This window comes from Zea mays, chromosome 8 (genome assembly GCF_902167145.1).
Source record: "Zea mays cultivar B73 chromosome 8, Zm-B73-REFERENCE-NAM-5.0, whole genome shotgun sequence".
Classification (NCBI taxonomy): domain Eukaryota; kingdom Viridiplantae; phylum Streptophyta; class Magnoliopsida; order Poales; family Poaceae; genus Zea; species Zea mays.
Window position 1 is genome coordinate 177,880,844 of NC_050103.1, and position 26,038 is coordinate 177,906,881.

At 47.2% G+C, this 26,038-nt stretch overlaps 3 protein-coding genes across 4 annotated transcripts; all 3 read left to right on the top strand.

Moving 5' to 3' along the window:
• The first annotated feature begins 6,694 nt into the window (after positions 1 to 6,694).
• On the top strand, positions 6,695 to 20,809 carry LOC100216987 (uncharacterized). 2 transcript variants are annotated; one of them, NM_001143365.1, is made up of 13 exons: positions 6,695 to 7,022; positions 7,975 to 8,266; positions 8,817 to 8,945; positions 10,255 to 10,347; positions 10,701 to 10,841; positions 10,959 to 11,027; positions 11,173 to 11,256; positions 11,363 to 11,540; positions 11,742 to 11,858; positions 18,340 to 18,398; positions 18,534 to 18,668; positions 20,175 to 20,324; positions 20,434 to 20,737. In NM_001143365.1, the coding sequence occupies exons 2-13, from the start codon at positions 7,985 to 7,987 to the stop codon at positions 20,467 to 20,469; spliced, it is 1,473 nt and encodes a 490-aa protein (NP_001136837.1). In that variant the 5' UTR covers positions 6,695 to 7,022; positions 7,975 to 7,984; the 3' UTR covers positions 20,470 to 20,737. The 2 variants fall into 2 exon arrangements, with proteins under 2 accessions (NP_001136837.1, XP_035817210.1); XM_035961317.1 differs by lacking the exon at positions 6,695 to 7,022 and adding an exon at positions 7,066 to 7,212 and having other exon boundaries at positions 20,434 to 20,809.
• Positions 11,865 to 15,109, top strand: LOC109941421 (uncharacterized). Its single transcript, XM_035961949.1, has one exon. It carries the CDS (start codon positions 12,913 to 12,915, stop codon positions 13,732 to 13,734), a length of 822 nt encoding a protein of 273 aa, XP_035817842.1. The 5' UTR covers positions 11,865 to 12,912; the 3' UTR covers positions 13,735 to 15,109.
• Positions 20,810 to 23,014: 2,205 nt separating the features above from the next.
• Positions 23,015 to 25,843, top strand: LOC100274285 (cyclin 4). Its single transcript, NM_001148649.1, has 9 exons — positions 23,015 to 23,325; positions 23,639 to 23,753; positions 23,846 to 23,939; positions 24,064 to 24,264; positions 24,337 to 24,468; positions 24,554 to 24,802; positions 24,887 to 25,057; positions 25,144 to 25,328; positions 25,400 to 25,843. Exons 1-9 carry the CDS (start codon positions 23,262 to 23,264, stop codon positions 25,536 to 25,538), a joined length of 1,350 nt encoding a protein of 449 aa, NP_001142121.1. The 5' UTR covers positions 23,015 to 23,261; the 3' UTR covers positions 25,539 to 25,843.
• Positions 25,844 to 26,038: the final 195 nt, after the last annotated feature.

Here is a 26,038-nt window from a genome sequence, read left to right on the forward strand (position 1 = left end):
TTGTGGTGAGAAGAGGAAGATCTTTTCTCCTTCCGTTTGGAGGAGTCCTTCTTCTTCTCCTTCCTCTTGGTGCGGGATTCTTCCGATGAAGTGCTCCCGTGGCTTGTAGTGGGCTTTTCGCCGGTCTCCATCTCTTTCTTGGCGTGATCTCCCGACATCACTTCGAGCGGTTAGGCTCTAATGAAGCACCGGGCTTTGATACCAATTGATAGTCGCCTAGAGGGGGGGGGGGTGAATAGGGCGAAACTGAAATTTACAAATATAAACACAACTACAAGCCGGGTTAGCGTTAGAAGTATAAATGAGTCCGCGAGAGAGGGCGCAAAACAAATCACAAGCAAATGAAGAGTGTGACACACGGATTTGTTTTACCGAGGTTCGGTTCTTGCAAACCTACTCCCCGTTGAGGAGGCCACAAAGGCCAGGTCTCTTTCAACCCTTCCCTCTCTCAAACGATCCCACGTATCGAGTGAGCTTTCTCTTCTCAATCACTTGGAACACAAAGTTCTCACAAGGACCACCACAAGTTTGGTGTCTCTTGCATCAATTACAAGTGAGTTGATCGCAATGAAAGAATCAAGAGAGAAGAAAGCAATCCAAGCACAAGAGCTCGAAAGAAACACAAGCAAATCACTCTCTCTAGTCACTATGGCGTTGTGTGGAATTTGGAGAGGATTTGATCTCTTTGGTGTGTCTAGAGTTGAATGCTAGAGCTCTTGTAGTAGTTGGGAAGTGGAAAACTTGGATGCAATGAATGGTGGGGTGGTTGGGGTATTTATAGCCCCAACCAACAAAAGTGGCCGTTGGGAGGCTGTCTGTTCGATGGCGCACCGATAGTCCGGTGCACACCGGACATGTCCGGTGCCCCCGCCACGTCATCACTGCCGTTGGATTCTGACCGTTGGAGCTTCTGACTTCTGGGCCCGCCTGGATGTCCGGTGCACACCGGACATCTACTGTTCCTTGTCCGGTGCGCCAGTATGGGCGCGCCTGACATCTGCGCGCGCGCAGCGCGCATTAAATGCCCCGCAGAGAGCCGTTGGCGCCGAAATAGCCGTTGCTCCGTGGTTGCACCGGACAGTCCGGTGAATTATAGCGGACTAGCCGTTGGAGTTTCCCGACGCTGGCGAGTTCCTGAGGCTGATCTTCCTTGGCGCACCGGACACTGTCCGGTGTACACCGGACAGTCCGGTGAATTATAGCGCGAGTGCCTCTGGAAATTCCCGAAGGTGGCGAGTTTGGAGTTGGAGTCCTCTGGTGCACCGGACATGTCCGGTGGTGCACCGGACAGTGTCCGGTGGCACACCGGACAGTCCGGTGTGCCCGACCAGAGGTGCCTTCGGTTGGCCCTTTGCTCTTTTGTTGAATCCAACACTTGATCTTTTTATTGGCTGAGTGTGAACCTTTTACACCTGTATAAACTATACACTTGGGCAAACTAGTTAGTCCAATTATTTGTGTTGGGCAATTCAACCACCAAAAATAATTAGGGACTAGGTGTAAGCCTAATTCCCTTTCAATGAGAAAGAAGAAAGCGATCCAAGCGCAAGAGCTCAAAAGAACACGACAAATCTCTCTCACTTAACACTAAAGCTTTTGTGGAATTGGGAGAGGATTTGATCACTTGGTTGTGTCTTGTATTGAATGCCTAGCTCTTATAAGTGGTTGGAAGGTTGAAAACTTGGATGCCATGAATGGTGAGTGGTTGGGGGTATTTATAGCCCCAACCACCAAACTAGCCGTTTGGTGGGGCTGACTGTCGTATGGTGCACCAGACAGTCCGGTGTACACCAGACATGTCCGGTGTACATCAGACATGTCCGGTGCGCCAGCCACGTCACCAAAGCCGTTGGGTTCCGACCGTTGGAGCTCTGTCTTCTGGGCCCGCCTGGATGTCCGGTGGCGCACCGGACATGTACTATAGAGTGTCTGGTGCGCCAGCATGGGCATGTCTGACTTCTGTGCGCGCTGGCGCACATTTAATGCGCCTGCAGGTAGCCGTTGGCGCCGAAGTATCCGTTGCTTCGATGTCACACCGGACAGTCCGGTGAATTATAGCGGACTAGCCGTTGCGAATTCTCGAAGCTGGCGAGTTCCGGAGCCGCTCTTCCTTGGAGCACCGGACACTGTCCGGTGTACACCGGACAGTCCGGTGAATTATAGCGGAGCGCCTCTGGATTTTCCCGAAGGTGGCGAGTTTGAGTTGGAGTCCTCTGGTGCACCGGACACTGTCCGGTGTACACCGGACAGTCCGGTGCGCCAGACCAGAGGTGCCTTCGGTTATCCCTTGCTCTCTTTGTTGAACCCCATACTTGGTCTTTTTATTAGCTAAGTGTGAACCTTTGACACCTGTATAACTTATACACTAGAGCAAACTAGTTAGTCCAATTATTTGTGTTGAGCAATTCAACCACCAAAATCAATTAGGAAAGTAGGTGTAAGCCTAATTCCCTTTCAATCTCCCCCTTTTTGGTGATTGATGCCAACACAAACCAAAGCAAGTATAGAAATGCATATTTGAACTAGTTTGCATAATGTAAGTGCAAAGGTTGCTTGGAATTGAGCCAATATAAATACTTATAAGATATGCATGGATTGTCCGGTGCGCCAGCCACGTCACCAAAGCCGTTGGGTTCCGACCGTTGGAGCTCTGTCTTCTGGGCCCGCCTGGATGTCCGGTGGCGCACCGGACATGTACTGTAGAGTGTCTGGTGTGCCAGCATGGTCGTGTCTGACTTCTGTGCGCACTGGCGCACATTTAATGCGCCTGCAGGTAGCCGTTGGCGCCGAAGTATCCGTTGCTTCGATGTCACACCGGACAGTCCGGTGAATTATAGCGGACTAGCCGTTGCGAATTCTCGAAGCTGGCGAGTTCCGGAGCCGCTCTTCCTTGGAGCACCGGACACTGTCCGGTGTACACCGAACAGTCCGGTGAATTATAGCGGAGCGCCTCTGGATTTTCCCGAAGGTGGCGAGTTTGAGTTGGAGTCCTCTGGTGCACCGGACACTGTCCGGTGTACACCGGACAGTCCGGTGCGCCAGACCAGAGGTGCCTTCGGTTATCCCTTGCTCTCTTTGTTGAACCCCATACTTGGTCTTTTTATTGGCTAAGTGTGAACCTTTGACACCTATATAACTTATACACTAGAGCAAACTAGTTAGTCCAATTATTTGTGTTGAGCAATTCAACCACCAAAATCAATTAGGAAAGTAGGTGTAAGCCTAATTCCCTTTCAATCTCCCCCTTTTTGGTGATTGATGCCAACACAAACCAAAGCAAGTATAGAAATGCATATTTGAACTAGTTTGCATAATGTAAGTGCAAAGGTTGCTTGGAATTGAGCCAATATAAATACTTATAAGATATGCATGGATTGTTTCTTCATTTTTAACATTTTAGACCACGCTTGCACCACATGTTTTGTTTTTGCAAATTCTTTTGTAAATCCTTTTCAAAGTTCTTTTTGAAAATAGTCAAAGGTAAATGAATAAGATTTTGCAAAGCATCTTCAAGATTTGAAATTTTCTCCCCCTGTTTCAAATGCTTTTCGTTTGACTAAACAAAACTCCCCCTTAATGAAATCCTCCTCTTAGAGTTCAAGAGGGTTTTGATATTAATTTTGAAGAGGTTATACCAATTTGAAATTATATCACAAGTAAGATACCAATTTGAAAATACTCTTTGAAAAACTAAATTTTTAGAAATTGGTGGTGGTGCGGTCCTTTTGCTTTGGGCTCATACTCTCTCCCCCTTTGGCATGAATCGCCAAAAACGGAATCATTAGAGCCCTAGAATTACTTTCTTCCCCTTTGGTCAAAAATAAATGAGTGAGGATTGTACCAAAGACGAAGTCCTTTTGCTTTGAACTCTCCCCCAAAAGATGGAGAGTTGCTCGGAGTGACGACGAAGGATGAGTTACAGAGTGGAAGCCTTTGTCTTTGCCGAAGACTCTAATTCCCTTTCAATACACCTATGACTTGGTTTGAAATAGACTTGAAAACACATTAGTCATAGCATATTAAAGAGACATGATCAAAGGTATCTAGAAGGAGCTATGTGTGCAAATCAACAAAAGAAGTTCCTAGAATCAAGAATATTTAGCTCATGCCTAAGTTTGTTAAAGGTTTGTTCATCAAGAGGCTTGGTAAAGATATCGGCTAATTGATCTTTAGTATTAATGTAAGAAATCTCGATATCTCCCTTTTGTTGGTGATCCCTCAAAAAGTGATACCGAATGGCTATGTGTTTAGTGCGGCTATGCTCAACGGGATTATCCGCCATGCGGATTGCACTCTCATTATCACATAGAAGAGGGACTTTGGTTAGTTTGTAACCGTAGTCCCCAAGGGTTTGCCTCATCCAAAGTAGTTGCGCGCAACAATGTCCTGCGGCAATGTACTCGGCCTCAGCGGTAGAAAGAGCCACCGAATTTTGCTTCTTTGAAGCCCAAGACACCAAGGATCTTCCCAAGAACTGGCAAGTCCCCGATGTGCTCTTTCTATTGATTTTACACCCCGCCCAATCGGCATCTGAATAACCAATCAAATCAAATGTGGATCCCCTAGGATACCAAAGCCCAAACTTAGGAGTATAAACTATAAGTCCGGTGAATTATAGCGGAGCGCCTCTGGATTTTCCCGAAGGTGACGAGTTTGAGTTGGAGTCCTCTGGTGCACCGGACAGTCCGGTGCGCCAGACCAGAGGTGCCTTCGGTTATCCCTTGCTCTCTTTGTTGAACCCCATACTTGGTCTTTTTATTGGCTAAGTGTGAACCTTTGACACATGTATAACTTATACACTAGAGCAAACTAGTTAGTCCAATTATTTGTGTTGAGCAATTCAACCACCAAAATCAATTAGGAAAGTAGGTGTAAGCCTAATTCCCTTTCACTAATGTAATGCAAACATCCTGCTTATTATGATGTGACTGCTGGCTAGAGCAAGCCAGAGTATATTAATTGGTGGTACAATAGAGCAAGCCAGAGTATGCTGTGACTATTGGCTAGAGCAAGCCAGAGATTTATTTTTGTGTACTTTATTTACTGAGGTCCTTAAACTACCATTGTATAACATTGTCATTTCCATATATAGAGCTTGAAGTCAGGAGGAGTGTGGTTTCCTATACGTGACAATGAGATATTGGCTCCCATATTTACTCCACCATTAGTTGTTGAAGTTGATGTTGAGGCAAACTTGCCCAGTAGGCGTTAAAAGATGTCCATATTCATGCATATACTGCTGAAGAAACAAAAGAAGCATTTTATGTAGCTCGAATGTTCTTTCTTCTTCCCCTAAGCAGGATTCTTTGTAGGTACTGTGTCCCGGTTTCAGTTAACTTTACATTTATTTTGTTTGTCAAGTTTTGTACCATCCTGAGGTGATTAGATATTTGAACACATGAGATTGTTTAGGATCTTTTGTATTAAAAGGTTTTTCTACATAAGATGTGCCATTTATCCACATTTAAACTTGCTAACATGAACAAAGTTTTGTGTTAGGTTCGGTATATTTAACCCTGCAATAGTTTATGATCACTTGGGGGAGATATATACTCTGCTCTTGATTTTTCGAAGTTTTATATTTTGTATTTTTCTCTACATAAAGGCGAGTTATGTTAAAAATAGCTTTGCTTCCTTGTATCACTAGCCATTTGGCCAATAAACTACAACTACGCTCATGACCATGCTGTTAACTAACATGTACGCCTACGCAGGCATGATCACCGGGCATTAACTCAAGTGATGGAGGTGTTCTAGCTGCTGTGCATGGCAGACCTAGGCCTGCTCTCATGCTCTTCATGGCGCACACCCCATCTTCTGCATGCCCTGGATCAACATCATGGCCACCAGTACCATCATCCTGGGCACAAATGGTTCAGAGAACTGGTAAAACCAAAACACTTAAACACCAAACCAGTAAAACCGGCGAAGTAGCTGAGCAAAAGTATTATAATGCAACGTGGGTTCTCAGGCTGACAGCAGTCTCATTTCTTGAACGAGCGCTGCTTCAAATGCTAAAGGCCAACTCAGGATCATGTCACGGTTATCTTCTGAGCTACTGCACAGATAGACTAGATGTCATCTTCAAGGGTTGCTTTCTTCTTGAGATTGTACTTGCATTTGATTCTCTTTTGTAGCTTTGTACCATCAGCCACCATAAGGATTGGACTTTAGGTTATGCTATTTTGATTGTGCAACGAACTTTAGAGTTCCAACAAAGCATGCACAAACTAATGCTCTATAGTAGAGATTGGTTGTTGATATAATTTGTGATATATTGAAGTTGATGAATATATATGTTGGTCATTGTCATGTAATCGTTGTGCACAAACATTTTGTAAAATATTTCGTGTGCCGTTGCAACGCACGAGCACATAAATAGTTATTAGCTTATGAGTAATGATGTGGTGATGGATCAACCTATTCTATTACACAAACCAAATAAAAAAGTAAGGATTGAGAAAAAAATAGATCACTTTATTTTTCAAACCAAACACACTCTAAATACTGGCTGAATATATTGTACCAAATTACCCATAATAATCTCACCATGACCTGATTCGAAACCGGACCGACCTGACGTTGACCCGTCGATGGCGTTTTCGTTTGGTGTAGCTGTCACGGCCGTTCGTCTCCGCCGCTACAGCATCTCTAGTCTTCCGTCGTCTCCCTTCTTTCCCCTTCGCTCGCTTCTCTTCTTTGCCGTCCAGTCGTCGTCGTCTCCTCGTGGGCTCGCGGCCGTGGCGCATTAAGGATTCGAACCCACTCGTCAAAGAGAATCCATCCGCAAAATCGAAAGCAACAGCAGCTGATTATTAAAGCCCCGCTTTTTCAAAAGCCGCAAGGGCTATACCCCTAGTTGTAAATTGGCGGAAAGGAAATTCGCCTCCTCTTCTCCAATTGCAGCTGCAGTTGCGTGCTCGAGAGGGGTGAAGAACCTAGAAGCCCTGCCAGCGCGCGGCGCCGGCGCCTTGTTTACTCTGCGACGGCACGCTGATTGCATTGGTACTGTTCTTCTCCTGGTAAGTGCTCATAGCTTGCACCTTTTGTTTGCTGTGACTGTGAGCAACCAATTCCAATTTTCTCCCCTTTCACCCGTCCGTCTAGTTGTGGATTTGTGCGCTGAGTGGTGCCCTGCCAAATCCATCAGGTTCTTCAGCCTGGAACATGGATCTAGCAAACAAGCTGGTGTACCCACCCCACAAAAAAGAAGTATTTGCTCTCCATAATTCGACTTTGAGTCTGACATGGATATTCTGAGTCCAGTTTTTGCCATGCTCTAACCAATTTTTTAGATGTCCTTGTGCTAGATAACAGCTATTTGTATTTTTTACTTTAAAGGTTGTGGTTTTATCTTCTAAAATTTGATGTAGGCATGTAGCCATAGTGTTTCTAGTTGTGAGGCTCACTTCTGTCCCTACTCCCTAGTCCTTAAGATGCCAATTTCGTAAGGTTTAACGAGATTCTCCTTCCAACCCAAAATACACGACGTTTTTTACTTTTAGACATCGTGTTTGATTGTTCGCCGTATTCATTTTTTATGAATATTATTTATTTTATCCTGACTTATTTTATGATTAGAGATACTTCAATAATGACTTATTTATTTTCTTATTTGCACAAAAAACTGAATACTACTACATGGTCAAACATGATACTAAAAGTCAAAAGCGTCATCTATTTTGGTAGAGGGAGTAGATGCTAGGATTAGTGGAATTTACTTCCTGATATAAGTGTTCAGCTTTTGGAATCTGAACTACTGTGATGAGAGAAGAATTGGAATTGGTTCAAGTTTGAAATCTTCACTAACTTTAGCTGTGCCTTGTTTTATGTATCCATAAACGATATAATACTACTGCGTACAAGACATATCTGTCAACACCTGATTTTTCTGTGATGTGCTTGTAGTTTTTCAAGTTTTTGGTATGTATAAAGTACTGAGGATATATATGTTCCTGGTCAATTTGTCATCAGATCACCACACATGACAAGGGTCATCCATGACTCCGGAGATGACATGCAGAAGGAGGCACTTGATTTGGTCTCATCTGACGTTAATTTCCCCAAGGGCCATTTCCCAGACTATAGGATTGGACCAAACAACCAAATCATTGATCCAGAGGAGACACATGAGGCTGTACCTCTCAAGGAGATTGTTGCAAAGGAAACAGCGCAGCTGCTAGAGCAGCACAAGCGTCTTTCTGTGCGTGATCTCAAGGAGAAATTTGAGAAGGGTCTATCTGGCGCTTCCAAGCTTTCTGAAGAGGTGTTTTTCTCACTTTGCCTCTACTTACTTTTGTCAATGGTATCTCATAGGAAATCTAATGCAAAGTTGAAATCTGTTATTATCAGCAACTATATTGTTATTGTAGATTCTGGAGTAGTACCTCTCATGCTTATGATGTTGGTTACTGATAAAGAATTTCACGTTTAGTAAAATGTAACAGGAAAAATTCAGATTTGTCTGCCAGTAACCATATTAAGTTGGCACAATCCTCATATAGTATCAGTGGCTTGCCCCAGAGCTCAGTTTATTGCTTATTTCTTCTCAATCTTTATTTCTTGTTTAGACCACCTTCTGAAGTACTTGCCGTTTTGACTTTTTTCCTGAAACTGCTCTGCAACAGCCTATTGTTGAGAAGAAAATGTATAAACACATGGGAAGTGAAATGCAAAGTTTATGGGCTGCAGTGTTGTTCTGAGTCTCACTTTGATAGTTGATGAATTAGAAGTTTGCTAATGAATATAAGTTTCTAGTGTTATGCTACTCCCATTGAAATCAAACTCCATTCTGAAATTGTTGCCTCATGTTTCAGGCCAAGCGGCGAGAAGCCGCTTCATTAGACAGGCAGGTTCTTCTTAAGAAGCTCAGAGATGTTTTAGACACACTGAAAGGCCGTGTGGCTGGTCGAAACAGAGACGATGCTGAGGAAGCTATCTCACTGGTTAACCTCTTCTCTTACAATTTTTGGACTTACCAATATCTGCCTGCTGTTATATAAGCTTCTTGTAGATCCAATTTTGTTCTAAGTGGATCCCATTTATTTATGTAAATATCCTTTGCTTGAGTCTAGTCATAGTGTTCCAGATAAAGGAAAGACCTTATAAGCTATTCAAATGAGCAGTTGTTCCATTTATCGTTGGACAGACCTAGTGCCGGAGGCTCTCACATGAGTGGGATCTGGGGAAGAGATAAACCGAGGCAAGCCTTCCACCCACAAATGTGGAGAGAGGACGTTTCGAAACCACGACCTGGTGACTCAGTGAGACAGCTCTGAGCTCTCACCACTGCACCAGTTTTACCCTTCTAACTTCTTAATTATATGTTTGCCTAAACGATTGTTTACCCCGTTTAAACAGTGAGAGGAGGCCACCTAATTCTTTTAGGTCCTGAACTGTGAATTAAACTGTTGGACCGTTTAAACTGTTAAAAATCGTCTAGATGGTTTAAACATAATCGAGTTAAATGTGATTAAATGAGCTAGATGTCATTTAATTCAACATTTAGTCAATAGGAGGATTATGACTACCACATTTAGCACCCAATTAATTAACATCCTGAGTATACGAGGTGGATGCCATTTAGTTTTCTTCCAAAAAACTATTTGGTAAAATACTTATTTGTTACATGTATAAATATATATATATATACTTTCTATCATATTTGATTTTTACATGCATAAATATGTACTCCCTCCGTTTTTTTATTTGTCACAGTTTAGTTCAAAAATGAATTAGAAGGCGACAAATATTCGAGAATGGAGGTAGTATATTTTAGTGTTATACTATACAAAACCGTTTAGGCCGTTTAACTCCATTTAAACGCCGTCTAAATGGCCTAAATGCTAAACAAAGGATGACCGATTGTTTAGCGTTTAGGATAACACCAGGAAAATGATGCTAGGTTTTATTGTGTTGTTATGAACTTGTAATTTTAGATAGCAACCTGCGAAACAGTTCACAAGATGAATATATTAGTTTTGAGATCCTTTTGGCACGTACATCTTTAGCTTCTTTGGACCTGTTCTTGAGAGTTTTGGGAGTATTTCACTATTTTCTCATTCTGAATAGAGAAGGAGTCAAGGTCTATGTTCTCACATGCCATTCCTCTTTAGTATCTAATTTACTTTTCAATTATGCCTGCCACAGTACCTGTCCATATTACATTCAGATTGTAAATGTACCCCCTCCCCCCTTTTATGGTACCTTTAGCTGGAGAAATGCTTATGTGATTATGAAATTATTTGCTATCAGGTGGAGGCACTAGCTGTCCAGTTGACACAACGAGAAGGGGAGTTAATTTATGAGAAGGCTGAAGTAAAAAAATTGGCTAACTTCCTTAAGCAGGTCTGCTGCATTTTTGTTAGTACCCACTTAGCTTTGCAGCCTTTTTAATGCGTTACCTGAGAAGCTGAGGTGGGACCTCAAAGAAGACTGCTTTCTATTTGTCAATATGTTATGATATAAACATGGCAGCACGGCTAGGTACCATGCACATGTTTCCAATGGAACATAATGTTATTTTTTCTGGAACACAGAAAGTTTCAGCTTCTCATAATTTTATAACTTTTTTAGTTCTTTCCATTGTGGTATGCACCAGTAGCAGCCTAGGAGCATCCTTGTTTTGGAGACTTGATAGACTAGCCTAGTTGAACCTTTGGATTTACCAGGCTGTCACAGTGTCACATTTTGTATCTTAGGCTACTGAAGATGCACGCAAAGTGGCTGAAGAGGAAAGGGCCCTTGCACTGGCTGAAATTGAAAAGGCTAGAGCTGCGATCGAAAAAGTTGAGAAAGCATGGCGTGTACATGATTTTGCGTCAAGTAGCAGAGAGAAGGCGGTACTTATTCCAAAATGAGCTTGGATGTTCATTTTATTTGCCTCTCGTATCATTTATTGCCAGTTGCCATTGACCCATATTTATTTTGTATCTTGATTTTTGTCCTCTAATAATCAGGAAATAGAGGAACTTAGGAAAGAGGTCCGAGAGGCTAGGAGAATAAAAATGCTACACCAGCCAAGCAAGGTTCGTCATTGGTAACCCTGGCTTTTTTTAATATATTATCATAGTCTTAATTGGCATGTTATATATCCTCTGCTATTTATTAATTTGATGTAGCTAGTAAAAAATAGACTATCTTCTGATATGTTTACATAAAAAATAATCATAGGTCATGGACATGGAGTTTGAGCTTCAGGCACTGCGGACTCTCATCTCAGAGAAGACTCAGCTATGCAATCAGCTAAAGAAAGAGGTATCTCCTGTTAGATATATAGGGCAGAGTTTGTACTACTAGGGTCTTCAAATTTAAGTAATGTTGAGCTATATGATAATCACTGCCCAACGATTTTTATTTGTAGCTTGCCATGATCAAGAGGTTAGAAGACGATAGTTCTGGCCTCTTTGAGCTTGAAGGTTCTAATACCCTTGGATCACAGCTTTGTATTATCCCGCGAGTTGATGGTGCTTCAAACATCACGAACTGTCCAATTCAGTGGTATCGTGTAATTTCTGGAGGCACTAGAGAACTCATATCAGGTACATTGTCAGTAAAGTGGCATGCAGACTAGGAGGGCTTCTCCCTATGTCATTCAAAAAAACGGGCTCATCTGTGAATCATTTGTTCTGGTTCTTTTGGCATCTCATGCAAGCATTCTTAAAGATTGTCAAATTGATCTTATTCTTTTGGCATATCATGCAATCATTCTGTTGGTAAGATGTTGTGGACTCCTCCTGCAGGAGCAACAAAATTTATGTATGCCCCAGAACCGTTTGATGTTGGCCGATTGTTGCAAGCAGAGATAGTTTTGAATGCAGACAAAATTATAGTTCAGACAGATGGCCCTGTAGATAACGGTTAGTCCTTCTCCAAGTTTTTTTTGGCAGATTTAAGTCATTTTCCTCATCTGTATTCTTTTAAAGATTCAATGGAAATCCTGAATGTGTTTCTTCCAGAAAATAACTGAAATTAAGCTATCTGAGACATTCCCTGGTGTGATATCCTGGCCCCAGTGGATGGTGATATTCTGGTCCAAGGCTTAATAGAATTAATACCGTACTCATACAAACAAGGCATATTTTTTTCGGAAGCCTATCTCGAAAGAACCTCCAAGTTAAGCGTGCTTGGCTTGAAGCAATTTGGGATGAGTGACTGACCGAGAAGTTTTCTCGCGTGCGCATGAGTGAGAACAAAGTGCGCACAAAAGACCCGTGTTGGTCTGTGTGGACAATATATGATCCTAGAGAGCTAACAGGAGTAAGTACCGCCGGTTCGGGAGTGGATGGGGTGTTACAAGTGCTATCTGAGCCGACCCTTGCGGTTTCACGTGCTGTCATGTGGGGCCGCACCTATATGCGGGCCCGCGACGCCAGGAGAGCTGAGGCTCGGGCGTTCAAGGTGGGCGCCAACAGCAACTCACCTAAGGAAGGTTCGTCCAAGGAAAGTGGCAACAGCTCAACCAAGGAAGGTCCGTCCAAAGAGGAAAGTGGCAACAACTCAACCAAGGAAGGTGTCCAAGGAAAGTGGCTAGATTAGTGGCCAAATTGATAGGCCTTAATTGTAGGGGAGTTGGTTTCCAAATAAGTCATTTCCTAAATTAGAAGTTACCTAGTTGGTCAGGCCAGTGGCCTATTTATATGGAACCGTGAGGCAATGAAGGGAATAAGAAATATATCACCTTAAGCTCCCATCTCCCTGTACTCTCTAAGCCTACGACGGAGGAATACCTCGCCGGAGAAGACGAACGGCGGATACGAGCTACGTAGCCGCGGTCCAGCTGCTCGAGGGCTTAACGTCCTTGACAACCTGGTATCACGATCCCGACGATCCTCTACCCAGTCCACCACTACACCAGCCGCCACCACCTCACCACCACCCCCAGCCGCCGCACCAACTTCACCGACGTCCTCTATGGTGCCCTGCGTTCCAGCCATGGGCGATTCCAACGACTTCAAGGCCTTTGCCGAGGCTCTCAAGTCACTGCAGGCGTGCGTCGTGGCCAACGCCCAGGCCATCGCCAGCCTCACAGCCGATCGCACGTCCGCCTCAGGCCACAAGATTGGCTACGACGAGCACCATGGGGACCGACCACCGAGGTTCCAAAAGCTGGACTTTCCCCGGTACGATGGTAAAACCGATCCTCTCATCTTCATCAACCGCTGCGAATCCTACTTCCATCAGCAGCGCATCATGGAGGAGGAGAAGGTCTGGATGGCATCCTACAACTTGGAGCACGGGGCGCATATGTGGTATATCCAGGTCCAGACGGACGAGGGTACTCCATCGTGGCGCCGGTTCAAGGAGTTGCTCAATCTGCGCTATGACCCTCCTCTCCGCGCCGCGCCTCTCTTCGAGCTGGCTGATTGCCGCCGCACGGGGTCCGTCGCGGACTATCGGGACCTCTTCCAGGCGCTCCTCCCACGTGCAGGACCCCTCGACGAGGCACAATGGGTCCAACTATTCACTGGGGGTCTCCGTCCCCCGCTCAGCCTTGACGTCCAGGTACACAACCCGCAGTCCCTAGCGGCTGCCATGAGCCTGGCGCGCCAGCTGGAGCTTCGGGAGCAATATACACCGACGCCTCCCAAGGGCGCGCCCCATGGCATGCTGCCGACCCCTGCACCGCGACTAGCTCTGCCTGCCCCGCTGGCTGAGCAGGCAGCCACGCCCGCGGTCATGGCAGATGGGCGCAAACGCCTATCCATGCAGGAGCAAGAGGAGCGCCGTCGGTAGGGCCTCTGCTTCAACTGCAACGAGCGCTACACACGGGGGCACAACCGCGTCTGTACGCGGATCTTCTACATCAACGACGTCGAGTTGGACACCGCCGACGAGTCCGCCACGGGGGATGACCACGACACGGAGACGCCGATGTTCTCCCTTGACGCCGTCGCCGGGGTATTCGTCGGCAATACGGTACAACTGCAGGTGGTCGTTGGCGCCGCTACTTTCGTCGCGCTCATCGACACGGGCTCAACACACATCTTCATCGGGGAAGCGGCTGCGCGACGCTCGGGGCTAACCATCGAGCCGCGGCCTCGACTCACGACAACGGTGGCCAATGGGGAACGCGTGGCCTGCCCGGGCGTTCTTCGCCAAGCTCCGGTCGACATGGGCAGCATGGTATTCGGCGTCGATCTCTTCGTAATGCCCTTAGCCGGGTACGACGTCGTCCTCGGCACGCACTGGATGGCCACGCTCGGGCCCATTGTATGGGACTTCACCGCCCGAACCATGGCATTCCAGTGGGAGGGGCGCGACGTCTGCTAGCGCGGCGTGGCACCTCCATCCGCGTCGACTCTCCTCGCCGCCACAGCCGCCGACACCCTCATCGACGGGCTGTTACACGCCTTTGCCGATGTATTCACCGAGCCGATCGGACTACCTCCAGCACAGGGCCGCGAGCACCACATAGTCCTCAAGCCAGGCTCCTCCCCGGTGGCGGTGCGGCCGTACAGGTACCCTGCGGCACACAAGGACGAACTTGAGCGGCAGTGCGCCGCCATGATCGACCAGGGCATCGTCCGCCGCAGCGACTCAGCGTTCTCGTCCCCGGTCATCCTCGTCAAGAAGCCGGACGGGTCGTGGCGCTTCTGCGTCGACCCCCCGCGCGTTGAACGCGCTCACTGTCAAGGACGCGTTCCCGATCCCGATCGTCGACGAGCTCCTCGACGAGCTCCATGGCGCACGCCTCTTCACCAAGCTGGACCTGCGGTCGGGGTATCACCAAGTACAGATGCGGCAGGAGGACGTCCATAAAACGGCGTTCTGCACCCACGACGGCCTCTACGAGTTCCTGGTGATGCCGTTCGGGCTGTGCAACGCCCCAGCCACATTCCAGGCTTTGATGAACGACGTCCTGCGAACCTACCTCCGCCGGTTTGTGCTTGTCTTCTTTGACGACATCTTGATATACAACACCTCATGGGCGGACCACCTCCGGCACCTCCGCGTCGTCCTCAACACCCTGCGCCAGCACCGACTCTTTGTCAAGAGGTCCAAGTGCTCATTTGGTGTTGACTTCGTCGCTTATCTCGGCCACGTCATTTCAGCGGCTGGCGTCGCTATGGACCCCGCAAAGGTCCAGGCCATCCACGACTGGCCACAACCTCGTTCGGCGCGAGCCGTGCGTGGCTTCCTCGGTTTGGCAGGCTACTACCGCAAGTTCGTCCACAACTATGGCGCCATTGCAGCACCCCTCACGACACTCCTGAAGAAAGAGGGGTTCGTGTGGCCCGACGAGGCAACCGCCGCTTTCAGTGCCCTCAAAGGGGCAGTGACGACAACACCGGTGTTGACATTACCAGACTTCACCAAGTCCTTCGTCGTGGAGTGCGACGCGTCCACCTATGGCTTCAGGGTGGTGCTCATACAGGAGGCTCATCCGATCGCCTTCTTCAACCGACCAGTGGCGCCCCGCCATCGCTCCCTAGCGGCCTATGAGCGCGAACTCATCGGGCTTGTGCTTGCCGTACGACATTGGTGGTCGTACCTGTGGGGGCGACGCTTCATCGTCAAGACAGACCACTACAACCTCAAGTACCTCCTCGATCAGCGCCTGGCGACCATTTCGCAGCATCATTGGGTGGGCAAGCTCCTCGGGTTCGACTTCTCCGTTGAGTACAAGTCAGGAGCAACGAACACGGTGGGTCGGTGGCCGACGCGCTCTCGCGCCGCGACACCGACGAGGACGGCACGAGGACTCTCCAGGCAATCTCAGCTCCCCGCTTCGACTTCATCAGCCGCCTCCGACACGCCTAGGCTACTGAGCCCGCTCTGGCTGCCATCCACGACGAAGTCAGGGCAGGCACACGCACTACTCCATGGGCGGTGGCCTACGACATGGTTCTCTACGACAGGCGCATGTACATCCCACCGGCCTCGCCACTTCTGCAGGAGATTGTGGCGGCTGTCCATAATGATGGACATGAGGGCGTCCAACGCACACTACACCTCCTCCGCCGTGACTTCCATTTTCCCAACATGCGTCGTGTTGTGCAGGACTTTGTACGGGCATGTCCCACTTGTCAGCGGTACAAGTCGGAGCATCTTCACCCGGCAGGTCTCCTCACGCCACTACCGATTCCCACCGTCGTTTGGGCAGACATCGGCCTCAACTTCATTGAAGCACTGCCCCGTGTCAACGTGAAGTCGGTGATCCTCTCCGTCGTCGACCGCTTCAGCAAGTACTGCCACTTCATCGCCCTCGGCCACCCGTACACCGCCGAGTCGGTGCGCAGGCCTTCTTCGCCGACATTGTACGCCTCCATGGCGTGCCGCAATTCATGGTGTCCGACCGCGACCCGGTGTTCACCTCGACGTTCTGGCGTGAGCTCATGCGGCTCATGGGCACTAAGCTGCACATGTCGTTCGCCTTCCACCCACAGTCAGACGGCCAGACGGAGGCGGCCAACCGCGTCATCATTATGTACCTCCGCTGTTTCACAGGCGACCGTACTCGACAATGGCTTCGCTGGTTGCCGTGGGCCGAATACGTGTACAACACAGCATACCAGTCCTCGCTCCGGGAGACGCCATTCCGGGTGGTGTATGGTCGTGACCCGCCCTCCATCCGCTCTTATGAGCCTGGTGAAACAAGGGTGGATGCGGTCGCACGCGACATGGAGGAACGCGAGGCATTCCTCGCCGATGTGCGCCATCGCCCCGAGCAGGCACATGCGGTGCAGAAACGCCACTACGACAAGCAACACCGGCCAGTGACATACGCAGTCGGCGACTGGGCGCTCCTTCGACTTCGCCAGCGAGCTCCGTCCTCACTGCCACAACAGACAATGGGCAAACTGAAGCCCCGCTTCCTAGGGCCATACCGCGTCATCGAGCTCATCAACAACGTCGTCGTTCGCCTGGAGCTACCACCACATGCCCGCATTCATGACGTCTTCCACGTGGGCACCCTGAAGTTTGTAGGGGCACCTCCATCCGCCCCGCCGCCCCTACCCGACATCCATCATGGGGCGATTGTTCCATCATGGGGCGATTGTTCAACAGGTGCTGGTCCAGTGGCGGGGCGAACCAACAACTTCGGCGACCTGGGAGGACCTCGACAAGTTTCGCGCCACCTACCCAGATTTTCAGCTCGAGGATGAGCTGGACCTCGAGGGGGGGAGAGATGTCATGTGGGGCCGCACCTATATGCGGGCCCGCAACGCCAGGAGAGCTGAGGCTCGGGCATTCAAGGTGGGCGCCAACAGCAGCTCACCTAAGGAAGGTTCATCCAAGGAAAGTGGCAGCAGCTCAACCAAGGAAGTTTCGTCCAAAGAGGAAAGTGGCAGCAGCTCAACCAAGGAAGGTCCGTCCAAGGAAAGTGGCTAGATTAGTGGCCAAATTGATAGGCCTTAATTGTAGGGGAGTTCAGGAGTTGGTTTCCAAATAAGTCATTTCCTAAATTAGAAGTTACCTAGTTGGTCAGGCCAGTGGCCTATTTATATGGAACCGTGAGGCAATGAAGGGAATAAGAAATTTATCACCTTAAGCTCCCATCTCCCTGTACTCTCTAAGCCTACGGCGGAGGAATACCTCGCCGGAGAAGACGGACGACGGATACGAGCTACGTAGCCGCGGTCCAGCTGCTCGAGGGCTTAACGCCCTGCACACTTGTGTGTGGGTTAGGGGTTCCGGTTAATGGCGCATGGCGCATGTGGGCCCGGAGTGTCACATGACATGGCATATGACGACACTAGACACACAGACGTGGCTAAGAGGGTAGGTTACTGGACTGGGGTTGACCGACGAGGACGTCGGTCTTCTAGGGGGGGGGGGTGGATTGTGATATCCTGGCCCCGGTGGATGGTGATATCCTTGCCCAAGGCTTAATAGAATTAATAGTGTATTCATACAAACAAGGTGTATCTTTTTTTTGGAAGCCTATCTCGAAAGAACCTTCAAATTAAGCGTGCTTGGATTGAAGCAATTTAGGATGGGTGACCGACCGAGAAGTTTTCTCGTGTACGCATGAGTAAGGACAAAGTGCGCACAGAAGACCCGTGTTGGTCTGTAGGGACAATATATGATCTTAGAGAGCTGTCAGGAGTAAGTACCGCCGGTTCAGGAGTGGACATGGTATTACACCTGGTATAACTTTTCCTCGTTGTACATCCCCTTTGGCATTTGTGTCCTATCTGATTTCCTACTATCAAAGTAGAGCTTGATATGACAATTACCATATATCGGATAGTGACATAGGGTATTCACAAGCATTGTAATTTATCTTGTCATATTTTATAACAATCATGCAAAAGAAGCAAACTGCTGATAGTTTGATACAAGCTTCTGACATGATTGAAGTTTCACTTAGCTGAGTTCTTATGCTTTGAACAGCTGCAGGACTTGAACGTTATGTGGACTCACTAATGAAAAGGACGGATATTGAGTTCAATGTATGTTTTTTGTCTTGATTATATGATGTGGTCTCTTTGATACTTTTTTGGTAAACTATCTACAAATGCACCGAGACCAATGATAAATTATTACAATGTAAGTTGTACTATGGTTTGAACTGTGCTGCTTTGTAGGTAGTAGTAACCCAAATGAATGGGAAGGATTACTCGTCGAATTCTGTTCATGTATTTCACATTGGAAAGCTGAGAATAAAACTTCGAAAAGGATGGTCCACAAAAGCAAGAGAGTCGTATTCCACTACGATGAAGGTAAAATATCATCACATTATGTGTATGTAACCGAAGTGCTCTTTAGGCTTAACTTAGATGAAATTACTTCATTATTTGCAATGTTGCTTGTCCTGTGGTTGTAGCAGTAGACATACTTATATTATATTTATTGTTAAGGCCCATACATATTACCAGCGTATATATGAGGCGAGGCCCATATTACTAGCCTATATATATCACCAAGTCCTGAAGACTAATCATCCAATCATCCTCTCTAATCATGATGTTAGTAACATGGTACCAAAGCCAAGTTAGGTTTAAGTTTAATATCCTTTTCTAACCATTTTGGGCATCTTCGTTGCCGGAATCAACGCCCGATACCATGTGCCTCCGTCGGCCCTCGCCCGATCTCCTGCAGTGCCGACGGCCCCCGCTCGATCTCCTGCGCTGCTGATGGCCCCCTTCTAACCCCCTGTGACTCCGATGCGCGCGCTGTTTGCCTCAGTGCCGCCAACGCGGCTGTACCCAGCTGCGCCACCTGCCCTCTGTTATTGTTTGTGGGATTTAATCATGTTTTGTCCTCATGGGATGGTTGTTGCATGCTTAGGCCGTCTTCAGTAGAGCGTACATATGGTTGTGCAAAATATTGTTTTGCACTGTAGACTGCATTGTTTATAAAGTGGAGTTTGAAATAGGAGGTGCGATAGGGAGTCTGCTGGAGATGATCTAGGCATTGCTTCATTAATTGCGATGAGAGCATCTCTAACAGTTTCCAAAAAAACTTTCCAATCTAGGATTTTTGGCAGGATTGAAAAAACACATCCTCAACAACTCCCAAACTTCGAGCATTTGGGAAAACCGACCCCCACCCCCGGCACCGTGCGAAAAAAACATGCAATCACGGCGGACGATCCTGCTTGCTCATTTCAGCCTTGGCGACAGCGGCCACAGCCATTGTCGTGTCTTCTGCCTGTTCGTTGCCCATCCATGCCGCCTTCTGCCTCGACGCCTGTGACACACACGTACAGGGGCGGTGCCTCTGCGCACGCCCAAGGGCCCCGCCCAGTTGCTGATGTTGGCAGGCTACTCACTGGGCCTGTGGGACCTGCACCGCTTAATGGTGCTCCTCCAGCGGTCCAGCCTGACCCGACTCTGGCCCATGCACTGGGCTCCGATTTCCAGCTGTGGGACCCAGAGGCTGTCGTTGCCATGCTCGCTGTGCTGTCGTGGAGAGAGATCCCTTCACCTTCGCGAATGAAGACGCCGTCGCCAATGAAGTTTAGTGTGGACTGAGCTTATGATATCTGCTGGAGAAACCTTTGTTTGGTACTTCCTTTTTTTTTTTTGCGACTTAGAAAACTTAGTGGTTTTTGGAACAATTTTTTGGGCAATCTTGTACACGCTATGGGGATTGTGGAAAGCAGTTCATTCTCTGAAAGAACTTTAATCTTGCACTTGAAAGAACTCTAATGTTGCACTTTGACGCTATGGGGGCTATTTTATGATTAACCTTCAGATAACCTGTTTGTCTTGTTCCATTTGCAGTTATGCGGGAGCCGTGGTGGTGGTAATGCTGCAGCTAGGGCAGTTTTCTGGCACCCTAGGAAAGGCTCGTCCTACACTCTAGCCTTCGAAACAGACAGGGACAGGAATGCTGCGATTATGATTGCTCGCAAGTTCGCTTCGAATTGCAATGTATGCCATTTTGTCTCTAGTTTTTTATACTGTACAATTAGATCCCCCCCCCTCCCTGTTGCTGATAGAAAACGGCATGGCTTGCACCTTTTGGTGGCTCTGCATGCAGATCGCTCTCGCTGGCCCAGGCGACCAAGGCACCTGATGAAGTGATCACGCTATGTTTTGACGGCGACAACAGTACATAATTAGGGCGTGGATTGGCTGATTGGGTGGCGTGCTTGTCTTAGTTTTGTCGATTTGTGCTTGTGAGGGTAGAGGTTGTACACGGCGTGAGGCATTGTTTTTGTTTGCCTGCCAGGCAGCACTGGCGACATTCTTGAAATATGGTGTACGAATTGACCACTGTTCTTGTGCGTTACTGCATGGGTAATATTTGAACCAAAAAGATTGGTCATGTATAAGTTTTTCTCAGGAAGACGACCTGTTGAGAGCCATAAGTAATGTACAGGCAGCTAGTCTCGTGGAGTCATCTATTGATGATATTTAGCGGGTCTGTGATAGAAACTAAAAATAAGAACAAGTTATTACAGTTTTGCTTGATTTTTGAACAATTTAAAGCAACAAAAGTTGAGTAATTCAGCCCTATATGGACATTATATAGAACAATATATGGTATGTGTGGAATTCTAGTTACATAAAGCTAAATAGTCCCACCACTAAACCTTACATGTATTAGAACTTGTTGGAACTATTACCCTACATTGTGTCTACTAGATATGGCGTCAGTGTTTTCCTTTCCTCTTGCGCCACTTAAATACTTTTGCTGCATCCCTTTTTTGCTCTCACTCTTTTTCTTGAGAGTTACTTCATGAGTTTAGAGCTCTTTCTCCTAACGCTTGATGCCACCACACACACGCTTAGCTGCTCTCGTCTCTTTGCAAGTTCATCCTCCTTGCCCTTTAGACGGAGTTGATCCACCATCATGTGTCGTTAAGCCTCGTCTGTCATTTCAGCTCATGAATCTAAGTCATCTTGACAAACGACTGGGCTTTGTTTTCTCTGCTGATTGGCCATCCTCGTAGCTGTGATTGTGCCTCTTGATCCACCCAACTTGCAAGGCTATGTGTTTATAGTAGATGTCATGGATCAGGTTAAAAACGATAATGAGAAATAAATAATTTAGTTGTCTTCGTTACCATAAAGTCATCATCGAGGTCTGGGCACTTGAAGAACCTATGGTCATAGTTGGCTTGAGGCTCAAGTGGATCCGTTCAAATGCATAATACTACATCTGTTCATAAATATACAACACTGTTGATTTTTTTAAAAACTTTAACCACTCGTCTTATTCAAAATATTTATTCAAAAATCTAAAAATTGAAGTGAAACACAGACTACCTTAAGTGATAAAACAAATCACAACAAAATAAATGATAACTCATTATTTTTTTGAATAAGACGAGTGATTAAAGTTTTTTTAAAGTTAACGGTGTCATATATTTATGAACGGAGAGAGTATCATTCTAAACCCACAATAGCACTTCGACAGCTTGTGCCACTTTGACACTCCCAATGGGTGGGACCTACATAAAGACATGGTTGTGAAGTACAAGCGAGGTTGTTTCGGAAGGTATGGTATAGAAGATATAAAAGACCTTTATATAGGCAGGTTTATCTGTTGCAGTGGATATAGGGCTTGTTTAGTTCGTTTTTTCCTTCTGACGAGCTTCTCTGAGAATCTGGTTGTGGAAAATCTGACTGTAGGGAGAGAAGTTGACTTAGAAGAATCTGAGTGTTTAGCAACAAAGTACTTTAGCGTCATACGAACACAAAAAAAAATTTCACAAAGTAATTTAAACTGACACTGCATAGGTTCCACAAGTAAACATGTCTCCGCTCACTAGATTTTCACGAACGCAGCCTCCCAAGCGCTTCTAACTTCACGTAGAAAGCGCTTCTCCAAGAAGCTGGGCCAAAATCTGACCGTTTGGCATTCTATTTCATAAACTAAACAAAAAAAATGATAAACTAGATCATTCGTTAAACCAAACACTCTATAAGTTCTTGTCCATGTCAACATCATGTTATCATGAGGCAAAGACATGACGCCACACACAACACCGAGCCAAAAGTCCTAAAATAAAAAAAAATTAAAACATAGTCTCAATGTAAGTATTCTTAAAAAAACAGGCGAACAAATAAAAAAAATCAGTGCCTGTGAGACGTTGATGTGAAAGCTTTGTTAAAAACACACGCGAAACCCCCAATCATTTAATACTGCGTCCGCACATGTTAAATACGTTAATTTGTTAACAAAACTAACCTCTATGATGTTTTTCATGTATCAGTTTCTAACACGAGTATCTTGAAAATAATACGGAAGAGTTTTATTTCCTTAAAACCTCTTTACTTTTATGATTTTTATCGTATATTTTTCATTAATACAGTGATAAAGCTCATGAACCGTGTTGAAACCGACCAAACGACACGCGCCGTAAAAGAAAGCGTTAGTCCCTTTCCAGCTCGTAGGCGAATCCCACTCGCCGTCGCCGCAACGGCTAGTGTTGAAACCGGCTCCTCCCGACTGTTGCGATACGAACTCTTTCTGAGTCCCGACCGTTGGAACCGCTCCTCTCGCCTCCTCGACCCACTCCGCCTTGCCTGGCAGCAGCAGCGCTCGCCCGCGCGCTCGTTTATATTATATCTGTGCGACTGTGCCTCCCCTCCCCGAGCCATAGCCTCCTCGTCCCCTCGAGAACTGTACCATCACGCGCCGCCTTTGATTGAGCAGGGACTGGGAGAGAGGAGAAGAGAGGGTGAAAGGGGGCAAGAAAACGCTTCTTGTTGCCTTTGTGCTTCAGCGGATCCGCGGTGGCTGCGCACGCCGGCGGGGAAGAGGAGTCGCGGGCGGCGCGCCTCCAGTCTTTTTTCGCCTCCGTGCTCTCCGGGCTCTTCGGCCAGGCCGAGGCCGAGGACGAGGACGAGGACGAAGAGATGCCCACGCGCAACCACAACGCTGCCGCGGCTGCCGCTCCGCAGCATCACCATCACAACCGAGGTGAGCCCCACGGATCCTAGCTTCTTCTTGGTTGCTCTCTCGTTCGACTTCGTCTTGATTTGTTCTGGCCTTCTGGGTGGTGGCGGAGCTTCTTGCTGGGAATTCTCTCTTACCCTCTAAAGCAAGTTATTTGGCTCGATTGACAAAAAGATTGAATCTTTATCCTCGTCGTGGTCCCTGATGTGTCTGTTCCCAACGTCTGGATTCTGGCATCTTAATTCTTTGCAACGGCTAGAGAAAGGATTCTCGTGTACATTTGTGTTCTGTACAGATTCTTACGCCTGATCTGCTGTCTCTCTCGTGCGATGGTCAGGTGGTGCTCCCGCTCTTGGAAAGAGCAAGGCCGTGCCCGGCCGAGCTGATGCCATGAACCGGCGAGCCCCCCTCGGCGATATTGGCAACCTCGTCAGCGTCCGCCCAGCCGAAGGGTACGAACCAATCCAATCCCTTTTTCTTTTTTTTTTGCCACTGCTGTTTCGTTGCCTGTTTTTGTTCTGAATACTCTCGTTCTTGGTTACAGGAAACCTCAGCTGCAGGAGCAGATCAATCGCCCCATCACGCGAAGCTTCGGCGCTCAGCTCGTGAAGAACGTGCAGGCGAATGCCGCAATCAAGGTGCGCAGAGCAATCATGCTCCTTCCCTTCTCTACCAGTCTTCCTAAAAGTAGTGTAGTGTGGCCATCCAAGCATTCGATTCTCCTTCTCTAACTGAAATAACTGTTCGCGTCTTTGCGATCAGAATGCCGCAATCCTACCCGCGAGGCATGCGCCGAGGCAGGAAAGGAAGGCTCCTGCCAAGCAGCCGCCTCCTGAGGATGTCATAGTACTCAGCTCCGACTCTGAACAGAGCAGGACGCAGTTGGAGAGCAGCGCTAGCTCCGTCCGGTCGAGGAAGAAGGTCATCAACACCCTTTCTTCTGTGCTCTCGGCTCGCTCAAAGGTGCGTGAATCTTCTAAAAAGACTCTGCTTGCTCTAGTAAATTCGTTCTGATTGTTTCCATCTGAATGTCAGGCTGCCTGTGGAATCACTGATAAGAGACGGCAAGTAGCAGTGATCGAAGACATCGACAAGTTGGACGTCAACAATGAGCTCGCAGTTGTGGAATACATTGAGGACATCTACACGTTCTACAAGATTGCTCAGGTAACTAACTGCCTGCAACAGACCTATGAAGTATTCTGCGTGATATATTGTCAGCTGGTCTCTGAAAGTGTTTGTTTTTTTGCAGCATGACAGACGGCCATGTGATTATATAGACACCCAAGTCGAGATCAACCCTAAGATGAGGGCTATCCTGGCTGGTTGGATAATTGAAGTACACCACAAGTTCGAGCTGATGCCGGAAACTCTCTACTTGACCATGTACATCATCGATCAGTACCTCTCGCTGCAACCAGTCCTGCGAAGGGAGCTGCAGCTGGTCGGTGTTTCAGCTATGCTGATCGCCTGCAAGTACGAGGAGATTTGGGCCCCAGAGGTGCACATAAAGCTCCCAATCTCTTTCCTAGTCTTACTTTCCAAGTTTCTCTAAATTCATTCACGTGTGCCTTTTTTTTTTCAGGTGAACGATTTCATTCTTATATCAGACAGTGCATACAGCAGGGAGCAGATCCTTTCGATGGAGAAGGGAATCCTGAATAGCCTGGAGTGGAACCTCACTGTCCCTACAGTATACATGTTCCTTGTTCGTTTTCTGAAGGCGGCAGCCTTGGGCAACAAAGTTGAGAAAGAGGTAAGTAAATAGATTTTGCCGTAAACCAATCGGAATTCACCAGGCTTTTTGCGAGCTTACATTTTTTTATCTGGTCGATCTTGCAGATGGAGAATATGGTCTTCTTCTTCGCTGAACTGGCGCTGATGCAGTACGGCTTGGTGACGCGGCTGCCTTCGCTGGTCGCTGCTTCGGTTGTCTACGCAGCCAGGCTCACTCTCAAGAGGGCTCCCCTCTGGACCGACACCCTCAAGCACCACACGGGCTTCAGAGAGTCAGAGACAGAGCTAATGTAAGATATCCGCCTGCGGTCTTCTTCATGATCTTTGAACACGCTTCTGACCTTTGCTGTGTTGGTTCCAGCGAGTGCACGAAGTTGCTGGTCAGCGCACACTCGTCCGCCGCTGACAGCAAGCTGAGGTCTGTATACAAGAAGTATTCCAGTGAGCAGTTCGGAGGTGTCGCGCTTCGCCCACCCGCAGCCGCAGTGGAGATCAAGTAAACGAAGATAACTTCGTGCTAGTGTTTGTTAGTATAATGTAATGGAAGGCGAGCCTGACATTCGCTAGGGTCTATCCGTCTATGTTTGCTTGTCGGGGTAGTCAAGAAAGTTTGAATGCTTGAGGCAGCCGTTTGTTTGGTAGGCTGTTCTCAGAGTCCAGGTGTTATCTGACTTGTGATGGCATGTTGTGTTTCATGTGATGGATATCATTAGAATCCTAATCTAGTACGATATCTATTCATGAATATAAATGGTATTTATTCATTTGTTCATAAATCTGAATTGAAAATGGCCCTACACTTTTGAAAACTAAAATAGAATAAAATTAATGTACAGGTGCTATCAACTTTCCTTTTTAGTTTCCTTTTTATAATGGTACACTTTTAAATTTCTTGCGGAGGGAAAATGCTCTCAACTGGGCCCAATGACTTCATGCACAGGTGCCACCAGCCCATAATGGAGGTCCATAAGGCCTTGTCTCATCAAGCGTGGATAAGATG

Excerpts from the sequence above, each read along its gene's own strand:
- LOC100216987 (NM_001143365.1), top strand. The coding sequence starts at position 7,985 with ATGACAAGGGTCATCCATGACTCCGGAGATGACATGCAGAAGGAGGCA. Across the intron at positions 18,399-18,533 it reads GGACGGATATTGAGTTCAAT|GTAGTAGTAACCCAAATGAA; the intron begins GTATGTTTTTTG and ends GCTGCTTTGTAG. Across the intron at positions 18,669-20,174 it reads CGTATTCCACTACGATGAAG|TTATGCGGGAGCCGTGGTGG; the intron begins GTAAAATATCAT and ends TTCCATTTGCAG.
- LOC109941421 (XM_035961949.1), top strand. The coding sequence starts at position 12,913 with ATGGTGCCCTGCGTTCCAGCCATGGGCGATTCCAACGACTTCAAGGCC.
- LOC100274285 (NM_001148649.1), top strand. The coding sequence starts at position 23,262 with ATGCCCACGCGCAACCACAACGCTGCCGCGGCTGCCGCTCCGCAGCAT. Across the intron at positions 25,058-25,143 it reads GCAACAAAGTTGAGAAAGAG|ATGGAGAATATGGTCTTCTT; the intron begins GTAAGTAAATAG and ends TCGATCTTGCAG. Across the intron at positions 25,329-25,399 it reads GAGTCAGAGACAGAGCTAAT|CGAGTGCACGAAGTTGCTGG; the intron begins GTAAGATATCCG and ends TGTTGGTTCCAG.